This window comes from Synchytrium microbalum, assembly GCF_006535985.1.
Source record: "Synchytrium microbalum strain JEL517 chromosome Unknown SmJEL517_scf0001, whole genome shotgun sequence".
In the NCBI taxonomy this organism is placed as follows: Eukaryota; Fungi; Chytridiomycota; class Chytridiomycetes; order Synchytriales; family Synchytriaceae; genus Synchytrium; species Synchytrium microbalum.
Window position 1 is genome coordinate 339,387 of NW_022158350.1, and position 17,480 is coordinate 356,866.

Here is a 17,480-nt window from a genome sequence, read left to right on the forward strand (position 1 = left end):
CGTCCAATACTGTTGCAAATGCGATTCTATTGACTCACTCATACTATGTAAATCATCTGTACACACGAGAATCCATGTAATGAGACAGAGGAAATGTTCCTTTTATGAAGTCCTCGATGGGAATTCAAAATGAACCACCGAGTCAGATGTAAACCATTGCAGCATTCCAACATGAGGGATGACATTGTAGTGTAATGATAGACGTGCCTTTTTGTGGCTAGATTGAGTGATGTGGTTGGTGTCAGTTCCACGTGTATCGTCAGGAATGATATTTTCAAGCGCATATGTACCTCAGTTTATTCAACATGTCGGTAACGACATACTCTCCTCGTTGTCGTTTCAATTTTATGACAGCTCGATCAGGAGTTTGTATAATGTCGTCCCATATGACAACAGCGTTCGTGTCCTAGTTGTGTATGCTGCTTAGTGAAGAACGATAGCCTCCACCGATGTTCTTAATACGTACATGTGATGGAGTCTCAAACTCTGCCAAAACATACACAAAGAGTTGCTTTGTATTCCAGTTGAATAAGGAGCTTAGATCTAATGCATGTAATATCGTTTTAGCAGTAAATAAGAGTATAATCAAGTGAGAGGATGACTTGCCAGCGTCGAGATTAAAGTCGATAAAGCCCAATTCAGACACAGGAGATGTCCTGTCATAAATTTGACCAACTCGACCCAATTTACTAGTAGAGAGGAGAGATATGATCAACAACGCGTATATATACGGTAGCCATCCTATCTGACACATCCAACAAACAAGATCAGACGACATACACGGAGACCTCTCCAACTTGAAGCGAAACAGTTGGTTTTCCATAGAGATAGAGCAGGACTGGTCCAGTGAGAGCCACGGCACTCAGCACGCACATCATCACCGATACAAACGTGGCAAAGATCGAGTTGGCTCGTTGAGAGAGTGAATACATTCTTATAGCTCTTTGGTGCGTTGAGTTTTTTGTGCTGTTTTGGAACATGAGAGATCAGAGGAACTGACCATAGAGTATATCATCATTAGACCCCAAATATGTCGACTGCACTACCGCCTACTCTAGGCCGTAGCCTATATAAACAACCAACGACGCCTGATTTGGCATCATCAACATCAACAATAAATTCAGTCGCATCCATAATACCCACTCCCAAACAACCAAACGAGGCAGCTTCTCTCAACAAGAAGAAAATGATTGCTCTCCATCTCCCAGATTCCCTCCCACCGACCAACATAACGCCAGAGCTATGGTCATGGATTCTCTCTACTGACTCGCCCAAACCGTCGTCAAGCACCCCTTCATTGGAAACTCACAGATCAACCTGCAAACTCATAGCTTCGAATGGATTCATACATGATATCCCAGACCACTTGCAGCCACAGGATGTCATGCCTTCCTTGGTCGCTCCTGCCGCTGAATTCGCCCAAATGATGGTTGCCAATGGCTATTCCAGCCTTCGAGAACCAACTACAAAGAGGAGACCTGTAGTAGGATTAGGCTTCAATGCTAGCAACAATGATACACAACAGAACGGCGCACCGTATGCTGGAAACTATGGAACGATTGGGAAGAACAATAGGTGTGTGTTGTTATTGAGAGGCATTGTTTCTCTTCGTTCTGACTAGATCTGATATGTTTTACTATGCTAGGAGGTCTATATTAACTGATGCTATACCAGCCTCTGTGCAAATGGCTCCACTCAAGGTTCCACTCATATACGTTCAACGTAAGTTTTGATCAAACGATCGTCCGCTTAAACAAACACAAGTGGCTGACGCGCCCTATTCAATTCTAGTCTTTGAGCTAAGATTGAAGGCGCCGAGTGACGTAACTCATCTATTTGCTGAAATCAAAAATGGAAGTCAATCCGTATACTCTTCCATCTTACCTGTCGAAAGAGAAAAGAAGAAGCATGACTTTGCAATCTTTAGCAGACAGAATGAGGGATTCCTGCTGTAAGTATTCGTGGTGGGTTCGTCACTAGTTTGTTTCGTCACTGGTGGCCACTTTTGAACTAACGATCATCAACATGTAGAGACCCAATGGCTAACGGCAACTGCAATCTGACAGTGACCATCTGGTCAACGGGTCAACCAACAACCAAAGCTATGCTAACCTCCCCGTCAATGGAATCAGTCGCCTCCATTTCAACCACCGCCTCAGTCCAATCCAAAAAATCACGCTTCCATCTCCCAGGTATCCTAAATCTCGGTCGTGGTAGCAACAATAGTATCAATAGCACCTTGAGTAGAATCGCCCCACATAGCAAGAAGAACAATAGCGTCAACAACTCATCCTTCAACAACACAAACACCAGTATCAACAATATCCCATACGCTCCAGTCATAAACAAACCAACAGATGCACAGTACATGGGATCCATGACGTGGGAATTAGTGCCAGATCACGTCAGTCATGGATTTCCCGTGATATCCGGTGGTTACCCAATGAGACAAGATATGACAAACGACTCACAAAATGCAAAAGCTATATTGAGTTTCGGAGCGTTTGGCAAATTTGGTGCACCACATAGTCGGGCTTGTGCTGCTATTGTTACGACTGGGATAGAGGGTGTTGAAGAGCAAGAGTTCCTAGCAGGACGTACAAGTCATGATGGTGAAGAGCTAGATGTGGCTGAACAGGAGAAAGTGGATGTTATTGAGCCCAAGGACGAAGTCTCATTGTCAGGATATCTGAATGTGCAAATGTTTGGTAATACTGGGCGACCTGTGAGTGCTTGCTGTGCTTTTGTGATGGATGCTCACACAAATCGCTGACATTTTTTTGCCTTACCATAGACCTGGAGAAAGTACTGGATTACATTGGACGGTGGCCAGATCAGCGTATATGATGTAGATAGAGAGGTATGTAGCAGGCGACGTTTGTGTTGCTCGAATCTTTGGATTCCTGCCCTGTGCAATAATGTTCGCACTTTTCAAATCATCTTTTGCTTCTGCTCAAACTTCTTAAGCTAACGAATTCTCGCTCTCTCTCTCTCTCTATAACAGACAAAAGCACCCATCACCCAATTCTCAACAAGACACATCCTACAATGTGGCCGAGCAGATGAAGAAGTAGTATACGTAAAATACGGTCTTGAACTCCACGTTGACTCTGGCTTCTCCCGTCTCGGATCATGGCAACGATCTACTCTTGGCCTGAAACCCTTGAAAGAACTCAAAACGACCGCTGCTAGAATATCAAACTACTTGGTTGAGCATTATGATGAGAGTGTCGTAACTCAAGATGAACACTACGAGGGAGACAAGGAGGAGGAAGTAGAAGAAGCTGAAGACGCGGGTGATGATGTAAATACCAAGGACGAGAGTGGTGCTATATATCTGGCGGCCGACTCGAAAGATCAGCTGAATTCATGGATGGATGCTCTCAAGGTCTGACATGGGTGTTATGATGGATAGGATAATTCAGTCTTGAAAGGGGTGTACGGTTAAATTATAATTAGGGATATCATTCTAGCAGTTTACTGGCTGGATTTTTTTATCATACTTTTTGCTTTTTGTATAACGACACACATGTTATTTAAAACGTTCTTTTTGATGCAACCTTGGCAAGGATAGCAATATATCAACCTCAAACCTGTACTTGAAGACCAAGCGTGGTTCCAGACACGACAAAGCGCAAGAAGGGACCAAGAAAAGCACACCGACGCAACAGCAGAACAACCAGCAAAAAGACAGACACCCAAGAAGATCATAGAGTGAAGATACTATATTTGCTATTCCTGTCCAACAACAATACATACAAAAAAGTAAACAAATGAATAGTAAATATCAACAAACACGAGTCCTAATCCTCTCTTCTCCTCTCTCCTATGATTTTCTACTCTTCCCCATGCACACGGATCCTATACAAACAGGTCCAATCCGTATTCCCCCAGTTGTCCACTATTCGTACAAGCACATGGCGCACTCGTAATTGGGAAGCCTTCAATGCTTCAACCATCTCTTGCGAGATTCCGAATGTCTGTGGACTGGGTTTTCGTGGTGTAAAGACTCCATTCGATAGCAATACAGCTGCTGGTGGCGATTGTTTGCTGTTGCTACTTATTAAAGATGATGGTGTTATAGAGCTTGCTTTTGCTAGATTCTTCTGGGATGGTGTAAATCCCGTTTGATATATAGCATACAGCTCGACAGATTTGGGTGCTGATTTCAAATCCGAGGCACCTGGACCAAAAGCTAGTTCTGGATGTAGATGGTCTATCGAAAAGGAGGTGGGATAGATGTCTCGTGCGAGGGCGACGCCAAGAGTACCACTACTGCCTACGTGATTAGAGGGAAAGGTTTTAGTTGCGTCTCAGGTTTCGTTGTAGTTGCAAGCAAAAAAAGACTACACTACTATGATGGAACTACCTTTGAAGGCAAAGCAAGCACCAGCATGAGTCTCTGGCATGAGAGCCATCCTCCTTGGTTTGCCTACATAGTTCTGTATTCCAAAGAGCTTTGACAAGACCCATGTAGGTACAGTACGAGGTGATAGAGCATACTCATCACTTGACAAATCTGAAATCACTCGTGCACCACTAGACAAGAGTGCATAATCAGGACGACCAATGACATCGGCGTGATGCTGAGACAACATGCGAGTGACGATTGAAGAGACAATATTCGGTATATCAGCATCATTACTTGCATCCGATGAGGTTATGGGTGTGGAAGTGATTCGACCGCTGGCTTTACTACCGCTAGCACTATTGTTGAGTCGTACATTTGATAGCTCTCGTTCAATCAAGTTCAAGACTTCGGATTTCGTTACAATGGCACCTGGTAATTTAGCATCTACTCGAGCATGAATCAATTCTTCCAATTCAGCTTGGTTGACCTTCAAAAAGTCTTCCAGAGATGGTATTACGTGTTCTACTACAATAGAGGGTGCTGTATTGATGTCCTTACTAGCAGCAGCTCGTTCTGTTTCCAATGCCGATTTCAAGGCAAACTTGGCTTCCATGGCTTGCCAGAACGCTGGAGCTATTTCGACTTGGCCCGTAGTTGGATTTATTTTAGCAGCCATCAGGGTCGGCAGATATTCGTTGATTGCTGCCAAGACCTGACTCTTGAGTTTATCGGGTACTTCTATTTGACTAGCTTCAACAGAAGATAAACGGTCCGACAAGACCTTCAAAGCTGCTTCTACGGACTTGATCCCTACGGTATACTCAGATTTAGAATCACTATTTATGGTAGACAATTGAGCTTGAATGGCAGCCAATGATGCTTCCACTCCATGCAATCGGCTGGCAGGAGGAGCACTATTTACGACATAAGACAAGTCCGCCAATGTAGTAGACAAGGCATCTACATCCTTCTTGATATCTGCAACACTTTTCTCAGAGTGTCGGACAGAATCTTTGACGAGCTGATGGAGTTGAGCAATAGAGTCCTTGTGTTGAGTAGCGAATGCATTCCAGTCAGCATTTTTGACTAGACCATCAAGTTCGACTTCGACTTTCTTCTGTAACGATTCTACATGTTGCGATACAGTAGTGACCTCTTTAGATACGGAATCCAATACACTTTCGAATTTAGATGATTTACGGGTATTGGCTTCTAGAGCTCGTTCTACTGCCGTCAACCTCTTATTGAGAGCAGCCGATGCGGCATCATTGGTATATAGCTTTGAGCTACCACCAGTGTAGCTAGATAGACTAGGAAGCCCGACCATGGTAAGGATGTTTGGTGCGGCATAGTAAAGGGCAGAACAAGACAATATGGTAGCGAGTGGAAGAATTATATAGATACGAGGTATTCTAATGGTGGATATATACGATAGTGCTGGTTTACCAAAGAAGGTTGCGGGCTTTATGAATCCCCAGTCGAGGAGAAACCAAGGTATCATGATCAATACTTTGACAAGAGCCCAAGCCTTTGATACAATTGGGGTGAGGAGTACGACCAGCCTTTGATCATGAAACCATTCAGACCATGTTGTGGTTTCTACAGAGGGAGAGCGATGTTAGAAGGACAGGTGAAGTAACACAAAACATTTGGAAGTTTAGTAATATATTTATTTATGCTTACCTATATGTCCAGTACTGTCAGCTCTCGTCTCAGCTTCCTTTTCGGCTTCCTTCTCAGGTTCATCGTCCTCTTCCTCATCCTGGATACGTCTGGATGCCCTAAGTTCTTGTGATTCATCATCTTCTTGTTGATCATCACTTGCAGCAAATCGTACACGCCGTAGTCCTTTGGCAGTACCACCATTCTGTTCTCCCTGCTGCTGTTGGCTGTCTGTTGGTGTTTGTGTACCATCTGTATCTTCCAAGTCCGTCACTCGACTAGCAGTATCATCAGCATTATCATCTGGATTATCCAAAAACTCGTCGAATGTTTTATGATTATGGTTGTGGTTTGTGATTTTGCCTAACAGTCCGCCGAGACTCCAGTCTTCACCACCAGTAGGAGTTGATGTTGCAGTTAGGTCTTCATCCTCATTACCGTCGTCATTGGCAGTAGAGGCACCTTCGTCTTCTTCACCTCCTTCTGGTAGTAGACCACCTTCATCATCTTCAAAGTCATCGGTGTCGACGAGTTTCATCATACTCTGGTCTGCAAGATTGGCATTGTTTGATCCTGAAAAGAGTTTGAAGGGCGATAGTATCAAGTCTTTTGCGCGATTATATATTGATTTTGGCTGTCCTAGATTCTCATCGTTACCATCTACATCATCATCATCGTCGCCCTGTTGGAAGTGATGTTCGCTATTGTTAAGTAGGTCTTGTTTTGTTGGATCTGGTGATGGTTGGAGAGTTTCAAAGTCGTCCGAAGCAGCCTTGCCTTGTAACCGAGCCCTGGGGTTGCGTAGAACACGTATAATTGTTAGTTCTTGTCAGTTTCGTTCGTCAACAATAAAATGATTGAAATGTTTTGATGTTGAGAAGATATGGGGCGATGTGTATACTTACGATCTCTTTTTAGCAGTAGTAGCGGGAGTGAAGAATGATTCATCATCGTTTGAAGTGCTCTTCTTCTTTTTACTAGCGGTGCTAGCCTCGCCGACATTCTTCCTTTGTTTTGGCTGTTTGGTAGGAGTTGCGTCGATGGGTAGTCCCTCATTGGCCTTCTTGTAATCGACATCTAAACGTTTCCTGTTCGACTTTCTAATGTTTGGATCATCCGACATGGTCTAGTTCTCTCGTATGTTCCAATATTGTCCAGATTGTAGGGATTTGGCACGTTGGATTGCGAGGTTAAAGCAGACTAGATGCGACACTTTGGACGTGATTAACTCGTACAAAACTATTAAATCTATTACATTCAATGAAAAAACACGCGCAAACCTACACAACTCCTTGCATGGACTGTCTAAATGTTCTCTCAAACACTTAAAGCATTCAAAGATCAACGAATAGATTAGTGGACGTGATGGCAGCAAGGCGGCTTACTACTGCCACTGAGGCATTACTACTGGTGTTACGCTCTACCAGAGCATCCTACCTCCAACACCCTTTGCAAGCCTGCTTTCAGCCAGTGAGGACTTTGATGACTACAAGGCTAGCACAAATACAGGCATCGATACCATCATCCGCACAATCTACTACTACTGCCACCACCACTGCCATAATACCGTATAATGTACCACTTCCTATATCTGATGGCATCAATCCATCACCCATCACTACCTGGACGGGAAAGAATCAACGAAGAACTGGTCTCATCGGAATCAAAATGGGAATGACCCAGATATGGGATGAATGGGGCCAACAGACCCCCGTCACTGTCATCAAAGTACGTGCTTGTTGAATTATGTGTGCCATATGTGGTAGAGTGTGTGCTGGTGCAAAAAAAGCCATACCTTGCAACCATCCATAGAGAGAGCTCTCTTCTCACCGCTCCATGCCTTCTTACTCGCTTTTCCAAATAGATCATAGACTGCCAAGTCGTCCAAAGCAGATTCGATCCACAATGTGAACGACACTTTGTACAAGTTGGAGCTGTAAACCATCCACGCCTTTACAAACTGACAAAGCCCGAACTATACCATTTCAGGCGGCATACTGTGCCTCCCAAAAGACGTATAGTAGAGTTTAGAGTGTCGCCAGATGCTTGTTTGCCTTCAGGTATGGCCAAGGAATGTCCATTTTTGGACATTCCTTTTTTGGCATCGTTCTTATCGTTCAACTCACGCCTATTGTATCTAGGAACTACATTGACTTGTGCTCATTTCGTGCCCGGACAATATATTGATTGCTCTGGTCCTTCGTACGTTTGACAAAGCTTGCGGATCCACCTACTTTTGTTTCGTTCACTATAACTGAACTCGCTAAATTCTGATAGGCTGGGTAAAGGATATCAAGGTGTCATGAAACGATGGGGATTTAAAGGAATGGGTGCATCGCATGGTGTCTCGTTGGCCCATCGATCTGGTGGTTCTACCGGTAATCGAACAGATCCAGCCAAAGTATGGAAGGGAAAGAAGATGGCTGGAAGAATGGGTGGTGAACAAATAACTGTGCAGAATCTTCATGTAAGTATCGCTGTCGCAAGATTCGTCGGAGCGACACTTGCCTTGGGGCAAATTGAACCTGCAGTTACAACCAACTTACATGTCTGTTTTTTGCTGTAGGTCGTAAAGATTGATCTGGTATACAACCTGGTTTATGTAAAAGGCGCTGTCCCCGGCCCCGATGGTGGATATATTCAATTACAGGACGCCATTCGTAAACTAGCACAAGGAAAAGTGTTTCCTCCTGGTGCTGTTGTGCCATTCCCTACATTCACTGGCTCGTTTGCTGGAATGCCTAGAGAAATCGCTGCTCCACCCGGATCGGATGGACGTGGAACTAGAGATCCATTCGAGAAGCCTCGCCGTGAGCGGGAATAGATGTTTTGATTTATAAAAGCACGCATATGATATAAGCACGAGTTTGAATACAGTTCATCAGAAATCGAGTTTGCAATATTGTCCTGAGATTCATTGTTCGTTATACTGCGAAATTCGATACTCCAACAATACGTGCAATAATGGAATGGTTTGAAGCATGTTATAGAGCGAAACTTCTGACGTCGTCCAGGCGTGGATTTAAAGATGTCAAGACAGGTACAGATTGGTCCGGGCTCTGTTATGGATAAACAAAGTAGTGAGTCCACCAAACCATCAAGTTATCAACTTTGGACGCAACTTCTGAAATCAAGCAAAAAGGCATATGAAGAGAAGCAATTAGAGTAGCCAGGTCGCTTTTTCTATCCGTTCATTGCGTTCTCGAGTATATGAGCTCACAGGGTTAGATGGATTTTGACTGCTTGTGAATAATATTACCAGTTGACATCTATCTCCGAGAAAGCCTTCAAAAGGGCAATACCAAGGTCATGTGTTCCTTTGACAAGAGCTCAAATCATTGCCTACGAAAACTTCAGTCGACTGTCGAAACAAACTCCAAATGAATTCGGTAAACACTGCACCCAAATTGTTGTTTTTTTGTAACAGTTTTAATATAACCGCTGGATAACTCCATCAGGATGAACAGTGATGAATATCGACACACTTATTGTGTTTTTTTGCTTGCTTCTTTTCTTGTCAGTTCTTTGATCTTACTCACGCACTCATTGCCCGGTGCCTTCCTCTCAATGGGAGAGCTCCTAACTTAAGTTAGTGCCAGATTGAAATTACCAAAGTGCTTCTGTTTAACTTTGTTCTGAGCTCTCAAATCAGAGTGGAAAGGCATCTTGCCAAACATTTTATGTACACATCGTTAAGAAAGTCTAGAAGTAGTATTTTCCTTTGTACAAGAAATATGAAGATCTAATTATTCACAAAGCAACAAACAAGGACTATCAAAGTTAAACTATGGTGCAATGCCCAAGTTCTGAAACAAGAAGCTCTTGAGTAATCCCATCAATTCATTATAGGCTTGTCCAGTGGACACACTATGATCCGAATCCGTAAACACTTGTGATGTGTACGTCACGACGTGTTCTTCAGTCAAGAGCCAGAGCAGTCTAAGGCTGTTTTGGAAGTGTACTAGATGGTATGCAACTTGTGTTAGATGCCGTCGCAAGCAATTTTCATTCTTGGGACACATTTAAGATTTGCAACGTTCTTTTAGCTCACCATTATCTACGTAAGAGTAACTTTAGGCACACTTTTTTCTTAAAAACATGATAGGAATGCAACTCTTACCATCAGCACTTCCATGAACCAACAAGAACTTGGCATTCTTGAACCCAGTCATATTCCTCACGGCACTCTTTTTGTATCCTACAGAAGTTTAACACAGAATATTGTATATTGTCAATTGTCAATTGTCAAGCAAAACGAAGTCTAAGAGTCGATAATACCTTCTGGGTTGATTGTCGGGGTCTTCATGTACCGTTCAGTATACACAGAATCTAATGGAATAGAAACAGATGAGTAACTACTGCCATATGCACATGGCTTTGCCATATGCAAAATCCATCTTGTGCCGTTCGTTTCAATACCATAAAGAAGCCAGTCAGTAACAGGTGCTACGGCCATTCCAACTTGGAAGACTCCTGAATTAGCTTCAATCACTTTTGAAGTCAAATAGCCGCCATATGACCATCCCCATATGGCTGTTTGATTGTCCGATATGTACGATAGATCTTTCAAGTACCTGTGAGATTTTCAAAATATTAGATTTGTTTTTGGTTACTTTTGTCCCGCTCAAAGTGATTCCTGTTACCTGCCAGCAACAATTTGATCAAAAGCTTCCAGCTCTCCAAGTTTTCCGGATACCGAATTTCGATAGTCACGACTAAAAAAGAAAAAATTGTTGCCTAACGATATTGTCTTCCAAAATCAACCGTTGCTCAAAAGCTTATTACCCCATGAAGTCAGTCCCTCGACCGTCAACAGAAGCAACAATGAAACCATGAGATGCAATCGTATTTGAAAAGTCAAGGGTGTATTTCATAGCGGCTAACTGTGATGCAGGGCCTCCATAGCATCGTACGAGGAGAGGATAGACTTGATTTGGATTGAAGTTTGGAGGGTATACCAGGACTGCGTTCATGTCTACGGAAAGCGATGGATTGGGATATTTTTGCTGAAAGTATCAAGACCAACTTTTGATGACATACCGATGCCAGCATCTTCATTCGGTATGGAAATGTAATCACGAGATGGCGTTGAATATTTTTCGTACGCTTCTCTTACGTTTTGGTTGTCTGTCAAGGCGCTGATGACCTCTACGGAAATTCTGAATGATGAGTAAAAAACGTATCCGTAGAGCACTAAATGAAATTATTTCTCACCTCCATCATTTCGCATCACTCTGGTCCAAGGCACATCAGGACCTTCATAGCTCAACACATAGTATCGACTACCAGGCGAAAACCTTGTACCATAATATCCAGCAGTGCTAGATATCGAATGTACATGTGTCATGACAGAAGCAGGCATATCGGATGGTGGATTAATCTTGACCTTTGTCTTTCCATCGATAGAAACACTATATAGGTGTCGTTGGGTTGGGCCTTCCTCTGTGCTGATAAAGTATCTAAGAGGAATTGACCAAGGGTGAGCAAAAAGGTGATCGTCAACGTTTCGAGATTGCTTCTTACACTATCCCAAGCTTCAAATCAACAGCTGAGATAGATACAACATCGAAAGATCCAGACGTCAACCAACTCTCAACAGCCCTTCCTGCACTCTTTGAGGAAACATTGTACAATCCTATATGCATCCACCCTGCATGATCTCTTAACTCTAAATAACACGAATAGTATGCAAAGGGGGTTCCATTTTTGGGGGATCCACTTTCGAGTATAGGCAACACTGTCGTAGGTTGCAATTGCGGAAACCAAGCACCATCAGGCGACTTATCGTCTCGTACAAGTGTCGCTTGCCAAGACCTTGATTTGGTGATGAATGAAGCGTTATACACTTGCATACGATCTTGTACGCGGTTCGTGACTCTGATTAGGAAGCATGAAGATGGACATGCCCAGTCGATTTCAGTAACTAGTAGATCGTCATCGGATGGTAATGAGCCTGGTTCAAAAGTCACTGGGATTGATTTGCTTAATGTTGAGTCAGCGACGTGGATTGTAACTGATGGATTTGGATATCCAGGCTAAAACCAATGGAACAAAGTTAGATTCAGCAAAACAAAGGTTCGTGCTCAGCAAGCCATTCTCAGCTTACTTTGGGATACTTCAATCTGACTTCATGTGGATAAGCACCCACTGGCTCTCCATTGTGATCTTGGACATTGTATAGCAATGGGTATTCTGGGACAAGGGTATCATTAAACTTGACATAAGCTACACGGAGTCCATCAGGAGAAAACCATATGGCATCTGCTGATCCATATACTTCCTCTAAACAACCAGAGTTGGTATCAGTGACGAGCAGGCGAATTGTAAACCGTCGAGTTTTTGTTTCGATGCTGCGGATGCTTTTTCACCTTCATACACCCAATCAGCAAAACCATTGAGGATGTTAGCTGATCCGTCAACAGTGAATCGCATTTCTTGAGTACCGTTTACCAACATGTAGATATCATTATCTCGCACGTATGCCTAGAAAGTTATGAGCTCTTGAGTATGTCATGCTTGTGCCTTCGTTTTTTGTTCTCATTACCAGATTATGACCAGTAGAGCTCCATTTGATTAATGGAACTTGACCCATTCCAGGCTCATCAGCTTGTCCTTCTTTACCAGTTTTAGATGTTGTCAATAAGAAGGTCTTGCGAGACCTTGTATTGAATAGCCAGTAATCAGCGAAAAAGGAGTGCCTCCAACCCTGAGACAACAAGGAGTTGGGTGGAAATATGAAAACCCAGTACGTTGGATTCCTCTTAATGTGCAGACAAACCTTGTGATAACGAGTTCCCAATAAGATCAGGGCCATATCAGGAGACACTGAATACGTGAAGTATGATAAGGAGGCTCCAGTTGACTACATCGAGTTAGATTAGCACAATGTCTTGTTTTGGTCAACGCCGGTCCAACCCACATCGATAAGATCTGCATTTCTTGCCAAAACGGTGGTGTTTGGAAACTCGACGTGTTTCAGCACTATATTGTTCTTTTCATCCTTTTCAATATAATTTCCATCTTCCCCTGTAACAGCAAAAATGGTGTCAGTGACTGGTGGATGGTTCTTTCCACCAGCGATGAACTACTCAACCCCCATGAAACCAGCTAATGGTAGGTGATGATGCGTAAAATAGACCCTCTGTATCTTCAGTGTAGGGTAGTCTAGAATCTGGTATCACTCCTTTATCACCTACTTCGGATCTGCGTGTAAGCTTCACAAACAGTGCCCAAGGGGTTCCAGTTACCGGTTGTCAGAGCAATTAAGCCCATAATGAAGATAACAAGACATATGAAGAATACAGCAGCTGCAGCAAACAATATTCTCCTTCTTCCTTGATTTCGAAGCCATGACTACGTGTTCAAGGAGTTTATATCGGTAAGATCTTTGCGAATTGTGAAGGTAAAAACACAGGGAGAGAGATGAGTACATCACTTACAAACCAAGTTTCATCAGATAGAATGGCAAATCCTTCTTCCTCATCGTCCAACATTTCAGGAGAATCTGGCTGCCGAAGTACAGCCTGTGACTTTGAAGGCTGTTGAAGGAAGGAAGAGGTGTCATCAGCTCCAGATATAGAGCTATAAGCTCCTGAGCGCATGACCGTTTTTGATCCCTCCATCTCTTCCTCCAGATCAAATAACAACCGTCAATACGTTGGAGTTCTTTGGAGCAATTAGATTAGAGATGACAGGTTTGGTTCCAAGACAGTTTAAGGACAGAATGACGTGTTATTACGCGTTATAGAATGATAAATGGATTTGTCGACAGTGATTGATTTGATCTTCGTTGTGGTCATCAGCACTTATCACTTGTCAACAAACAGCAGCTGGTTAAAAATTCGTCCTGCGTTTTGCAATAACCATCGGACGCAAAGGAGCTTTACGGCCCACAGTTCCATTCTTGAGGTACGAGACATACTGCGATTACATGTCTTCTGAACAAAGCGCTCCTTAATTGCAAATCATGGAGCTTACGCATTTATAAGTATTAGAGAAGTCACATCGTGGACTTGGAATTCATGATTCGAAGCAGCAGTAGTCGCTTACGTGCCATTCTATCTCAAATCGCTGCTCCTTCTACCTCTATTCAAGTCGCTGGCGTCAAAACAAACAGAATGTCATCATCTAATGTGTCAAACACTGTTGCTTGTCTAATCATTGGTGATGAGGCACGTAGTTATTTTTTCGCATTGAAGATGATCGAACAGTTATCTGCTGTCTCGCAGTGTGGAGGAACTGATAAGAACTAATCAACCTTCAACTATGTGTAGGTGTTAAACGGAAAAACTAAGGACACTAACAGTCACTACCTGGCTCAAAAGTGTTTTGAGCATGGGCTGGAGCTACGACGTATTGTTGTGGTTCCTGATATAGAAGAAGGTTGGTGCAAAGGTGGTGCAAAGACAGAACACGCAAACAGCTGTATTTACTAGAGGCTTTATTGTTTTGTCGTTTGTAGAAATCATTGAAAGCGTACGCATCCTTTCATCCAAATTCGGTCTCGTCTTCACTTCTGGTGGAATAGGTCCAACTCATGATGACATTACATACGAATCCATGGCAAAAGCATTCAACCTACAACTAGAATACCATCAAGAGACTCTAGAAAAGATGAACACTGTCGGTCTACAGACTCTAAAAGCTGCTCAAGAAGATGCTGAAAAGGCTGGCAAACCTGTAATAAAACGACCTGAACCTACTGCTGAGATGCTGGAAGCTCGAAAGAGGATGGCATTGTTGCCGCTGGGCAAAGATTGTGATTACGTGTATGCGGCACCACATTTGTGGGTGCCTATCGTCAGGTGTAACAAGAATGTGCACATACTGCCTGGTGTCCCTAGACTTTTCCAGACACTGGTGAGTTTTCAGTTTGATTGGGCCTCGTTCGAGTATATTTGAAATCGACGACAAAAAAACTCTCAGTAGCTTGATTCTCCGTGTCTCCATCGACTTGAACACTCACCGCGCTACACCTATTAACACATTTCTCCACAACTTAGCTCGACAACTTCTTCATAAATCATCTGTTACCTACTATTGATACAGTCCCATGGACTCGCAAACTAGTTGGAACATCGTTGTTTGAATCAGACATTGCACCAACCCTGACAGATGTCCAAAACAAGGTTAAGCCTCTAGGCATCAGTATAGGATCCTATCCTAAAATGAGACCCGTGGATGCTCCCATTGAAGAATGGAAGGTTAGAGTTGTGGTCTCTGTTATTGGCAAGGATTCGAAAGCCGTTCATGAGGTATGCAGCTGCGTCTTTGATTTTTTTGCTACCGTACTAACACATACTTAATTTAATGTAGTGGGCGGAAGTGCTCCGATCAAAGGTACAAGGATTCGACGTGGACAGTGAGGAAAGAGCCATCAACTAAAATATTGACAAGTGACGTGTAGCAACCACCAATCTAATATTCTTGTGAGTCAATAAAAAACCCATTGATTGAATTCATGAGCAAATCATGTTTATATATAACAGGTTTACAGGGCTTCATATCCTGACTAAAGTGTGTGTAAAATCTCTACTTTTCCAAGACAATACCCTCGAACTAGCAACAAAAAAAAGTTAGGCACTTTCACATACGATCAATGAGAGACCATCAAGTAAACGCTGAGACGACACGTACTCGCTTCTTGAACCACTTGATTGTTTCATCCTTGGTCACTCGGTGTGGGAAACCGACTCGACCAACCTTTGCCTTTTTCCTGGCAATTCGAAGACCTGGTCTTCCCATGCAAACGAAAAAGTCCATACCTAGTATGGATAGCGTGTCAGAAGCAGTTTGTGATAAGGGCTAGATCCTCGTCGAGGAGAGCAACAAAATCATAAGAAAAGCCGAGGAACGTGGTTTACATACCGTAGATACCAATGCTAGGATCGTACTTGATACCCAAATCAATGTGTTCTTGAATACCGAAACCAAAGTTGCCTACATGTTAATAGTGTGAGACCACTTTGCTAAGGCAGGCAAAAAGTATGGCATCAAATCACAAGGTAGTATTACACTCACCGGTACCAGAAAAGTTTGACTTTTTCAACTCGTATTCCTTAACCTTGAGACCCTTTTCCAAGATTTCTTCAGCCTTGGGACCTCGTACAGTGCAATGGACACTAATCTTTTCGTTTCTTCGGATACCAAAAGTACGAACAGTGTATCTTGCTTTTGAGAATACGGGGGTTTGACCAGTCAAGGATTCAAGCACTTTGGCAGCTCGAGTTAACCTATCACCAGATTCACCAACACAAATGTTGAGACATAATTTTTCCAGTTGCAGGTTTCGCATTGGGTTGTTCTTTTTCTTGTCTTCTTCGGCCTATTTGGATCAGAGAATGTGTTAGATCAGTGGATTTAGGGTGATGACGATGGTGGTGTCTTTGTAAGTCAAGTGTTTGATGTTGATGTTTCTTCAATGTTGATGCTGTGAGTTTTCCTAAGGGATTCAACGACCTGCTTCCGAATCCCGGTAGCAGCTGCAAAATGGAGCTATCAAATATATTGATCCACTATGTTCATTCATTCCTCTTGCATGACTTCCAGAGCTTTAGATTGGCAAGCATTCCAACATCTAACACCATCATAAAAGTTTCGTACGAGCAACACCAAAGTAGAGCGATAGAACAGGATTCCTGTACCACATATGTGCATACTAGACTGATTCTCTTTCTCTCATTACTTACCATCTTGAATAATTGGATGGATTGATAAGATGGGAACGTTATGTGTCGAGGTCAAAAATCAAAGTCACACATCTACAAAATCGCAATGAGATTGGGATTGCATTCAGGGGCCAAGAACAAGACAGGCTTATTCGCAGCCGATATTTTACGTGAACTTTGACTATGCGCTCCCTCTTTCGCCTGTTCTATTGGCCACAAATTCGACGCTCGCGAACCGAATCACTGAAACCGACTTTGTGCTTCGAAACGTGTATTGGTTGGTGCAGTTTCATGCAACCAAACTTAGTTTTGTATGAATCAAAGGGCGCTGATCCTTCTTATTGTGCTTTGAAGGGTCTCGTATCGTGATTTTTGAGGAAATCACGTTTCTGTAAAAGGTGACTGGATCTTCTTAGTCTAGGTACTGCTTTTTTTCTGTCTTATACGTCATACGACTATATTTCAGGAATCTAACGCTTTTCGCCCATTGGTGGTTTTCCAGGGCCTCATTCACCACTTTTCCATTACTGGCATCATTTGGGATTTGACATGTACACCCACACACGTCGCTTGAACAGGCATGTTCCTTGGTCACGCCTACGATTTCGGTGTTTTTTTTGGTTGGAGCTGAAGATAATCAAGTCAATCGCTCCTACTTCATCTTTTGAGAAGAGTCTTGTCAGCCCTGCCGTGTGGAAATGCTGTCTTGATTCGATGATCATAGCAAATGAAGGTAGACTCAAACTGACGTTCTCAATGGATAAGATACGAGGGCATCCATGATCTAGCTTGTAAGCACT

At 43.0% G+C, this 17,480-nt stretch overlaps 6 protein-coding genes across 6 annotated transcripts; 2 read left to right on the forward strand and 4 right to left on the reverse strand.

The window, feature by feature from the left end:
* Nucleotides 1-102: 102 nt before the first annotated feature.
* Nucleotides 103-932, reverse strand: SmJEL517_g00087 (uncharacterized protein; the record flags this gene model as incomplete). The annotated part of the gene is made up of 4 exons (XM_031166017.1): nt 103-217; nt 291-406; nt 467-689; nt 781-932. The coding sequence occupies 4 exons, from the start codon at nt 930-932 to the stop codon at nt 103-105; spliced, it is 606 nt and encodes a 201-aa protein (XP_031027779.1).
* A 2,904-nt stretch (nt 933-3,836) lies between these two features.
* SmJEL517_g00088 (uncharacterized protein) lies at nt 3,837-7,136 on the reverse strand (the record flags this gene model as incomplete). Its single annotated transcript, XM_031166018.1, has 4 exons — nt 3,837-4,279; nt 4,370-5,950; nt 6,035-6,804; nt 6,919-7,136. 4 exons carry the CDS (start codon nt 7,134-7,136, stop codon nt 3,837-3,839), a joined length of 3,012 nt encoding a protein of 1,003 aa, XP_031027788.1.
* Nucleotides 7,137-7,378: 242 nt separating this feature from the next.
* Nucleotides 7,379-8,837, forward strand: SmJEL517_g00089 (uncharacterized protein; the record flags this gene model as incomplete). Its single annotated transcript, XM_031166019.1, has 5 exons — nt 7,379-7,741; nt 7,878-8,073; nt 8,155-8,215; nt 8,291-8,480; nt 8,580-8,837. The coding sequence occupies 5 exons, from the start codon at nt 7,379-7,381 to the stop codon at nt 8,835-8,837; spliced, it is 1,068 nt and encodes a 355-aa protein (XP_031027787.1).
* A 961-nt stretch (nt 8,838-9,798) lies between these two features.
* SmJEL517_g00090 (uncharacterized protein) lies at nt 9,799-13,614 on the reverse strand (the record flags this gene model as incomplete). Its single annotated transcript, XM_031166020.1, has 18 exons — nt 9,799-9,974; nt 10,065-10,070; nt 10,134-10,211; nt 10,292-10,342; nt 10,433-10,587; nt 10,657-10,728; nt 10,799-10,988; nt 11,054-11,161; nt 11,228-11,472; nt 11,537-12,048; nt 12,120-12,295; nt 12,382-12,496; nt 12,558-12,719; nt 12,792-12,875; nt 12,933-13,039; nt 13,107-13,205; nt 13,261-13,366; nt 13,453-13,614. The coding sequence occupies 18 exons, from the start codon at nt 13,612-13,614 to the stop codon at nt 9,799-9,801; spliced, it is 2,604 nt and encodes an 867-aa protein (XP_031028010.1).
* A 420-nt stretch (nt 13,615-14,034) lies between these two features.
* SmJEL517_g00091 (uncharacterized protein) lies at nt 14,035-15,397 on the forward strand (the record flags this gene model as incomplete). Its single annotated transcript, XM_031166021.1, has 5 exons — nt 14,035-14,240; nt 14,319-14,395; nt 14,475-14,872; nt 15,016-15,267; nt 15,329-15,397. The coding sequence occupies 5 exons, from the start codon at nt 14,035-14,037 to the stop codon at nt 15,395-15,397; spliced, it is 1,002 nt and encodes a 333-aa protein (XP_031028011.1).
* Nucleotides 15,398-15,544: 147 nt separating this feature from the next.
* SmJEL517_g00092 (uncharacterized protein) lies at nt 15,545-16,704 on the reverse strand (the record flags this gene model as incomplete). Its single annotated transcript, XM_031166022.1, has 5 exons — nt 15,545-15,571; nt 15,650-15,777; nt 15,881-15,952; nt 16,034-16,337; nt 16,702-16,704. 5 exons carry the CDS (start codon nt 16,702-16,704, stop codon nt 15,545-15,547), a joined length of 534 nt encoding a protein of 177 aa, XP_031028012.1.
* Nucleotides 16,705-17,480: the final 776 nt, after the last annotated feature.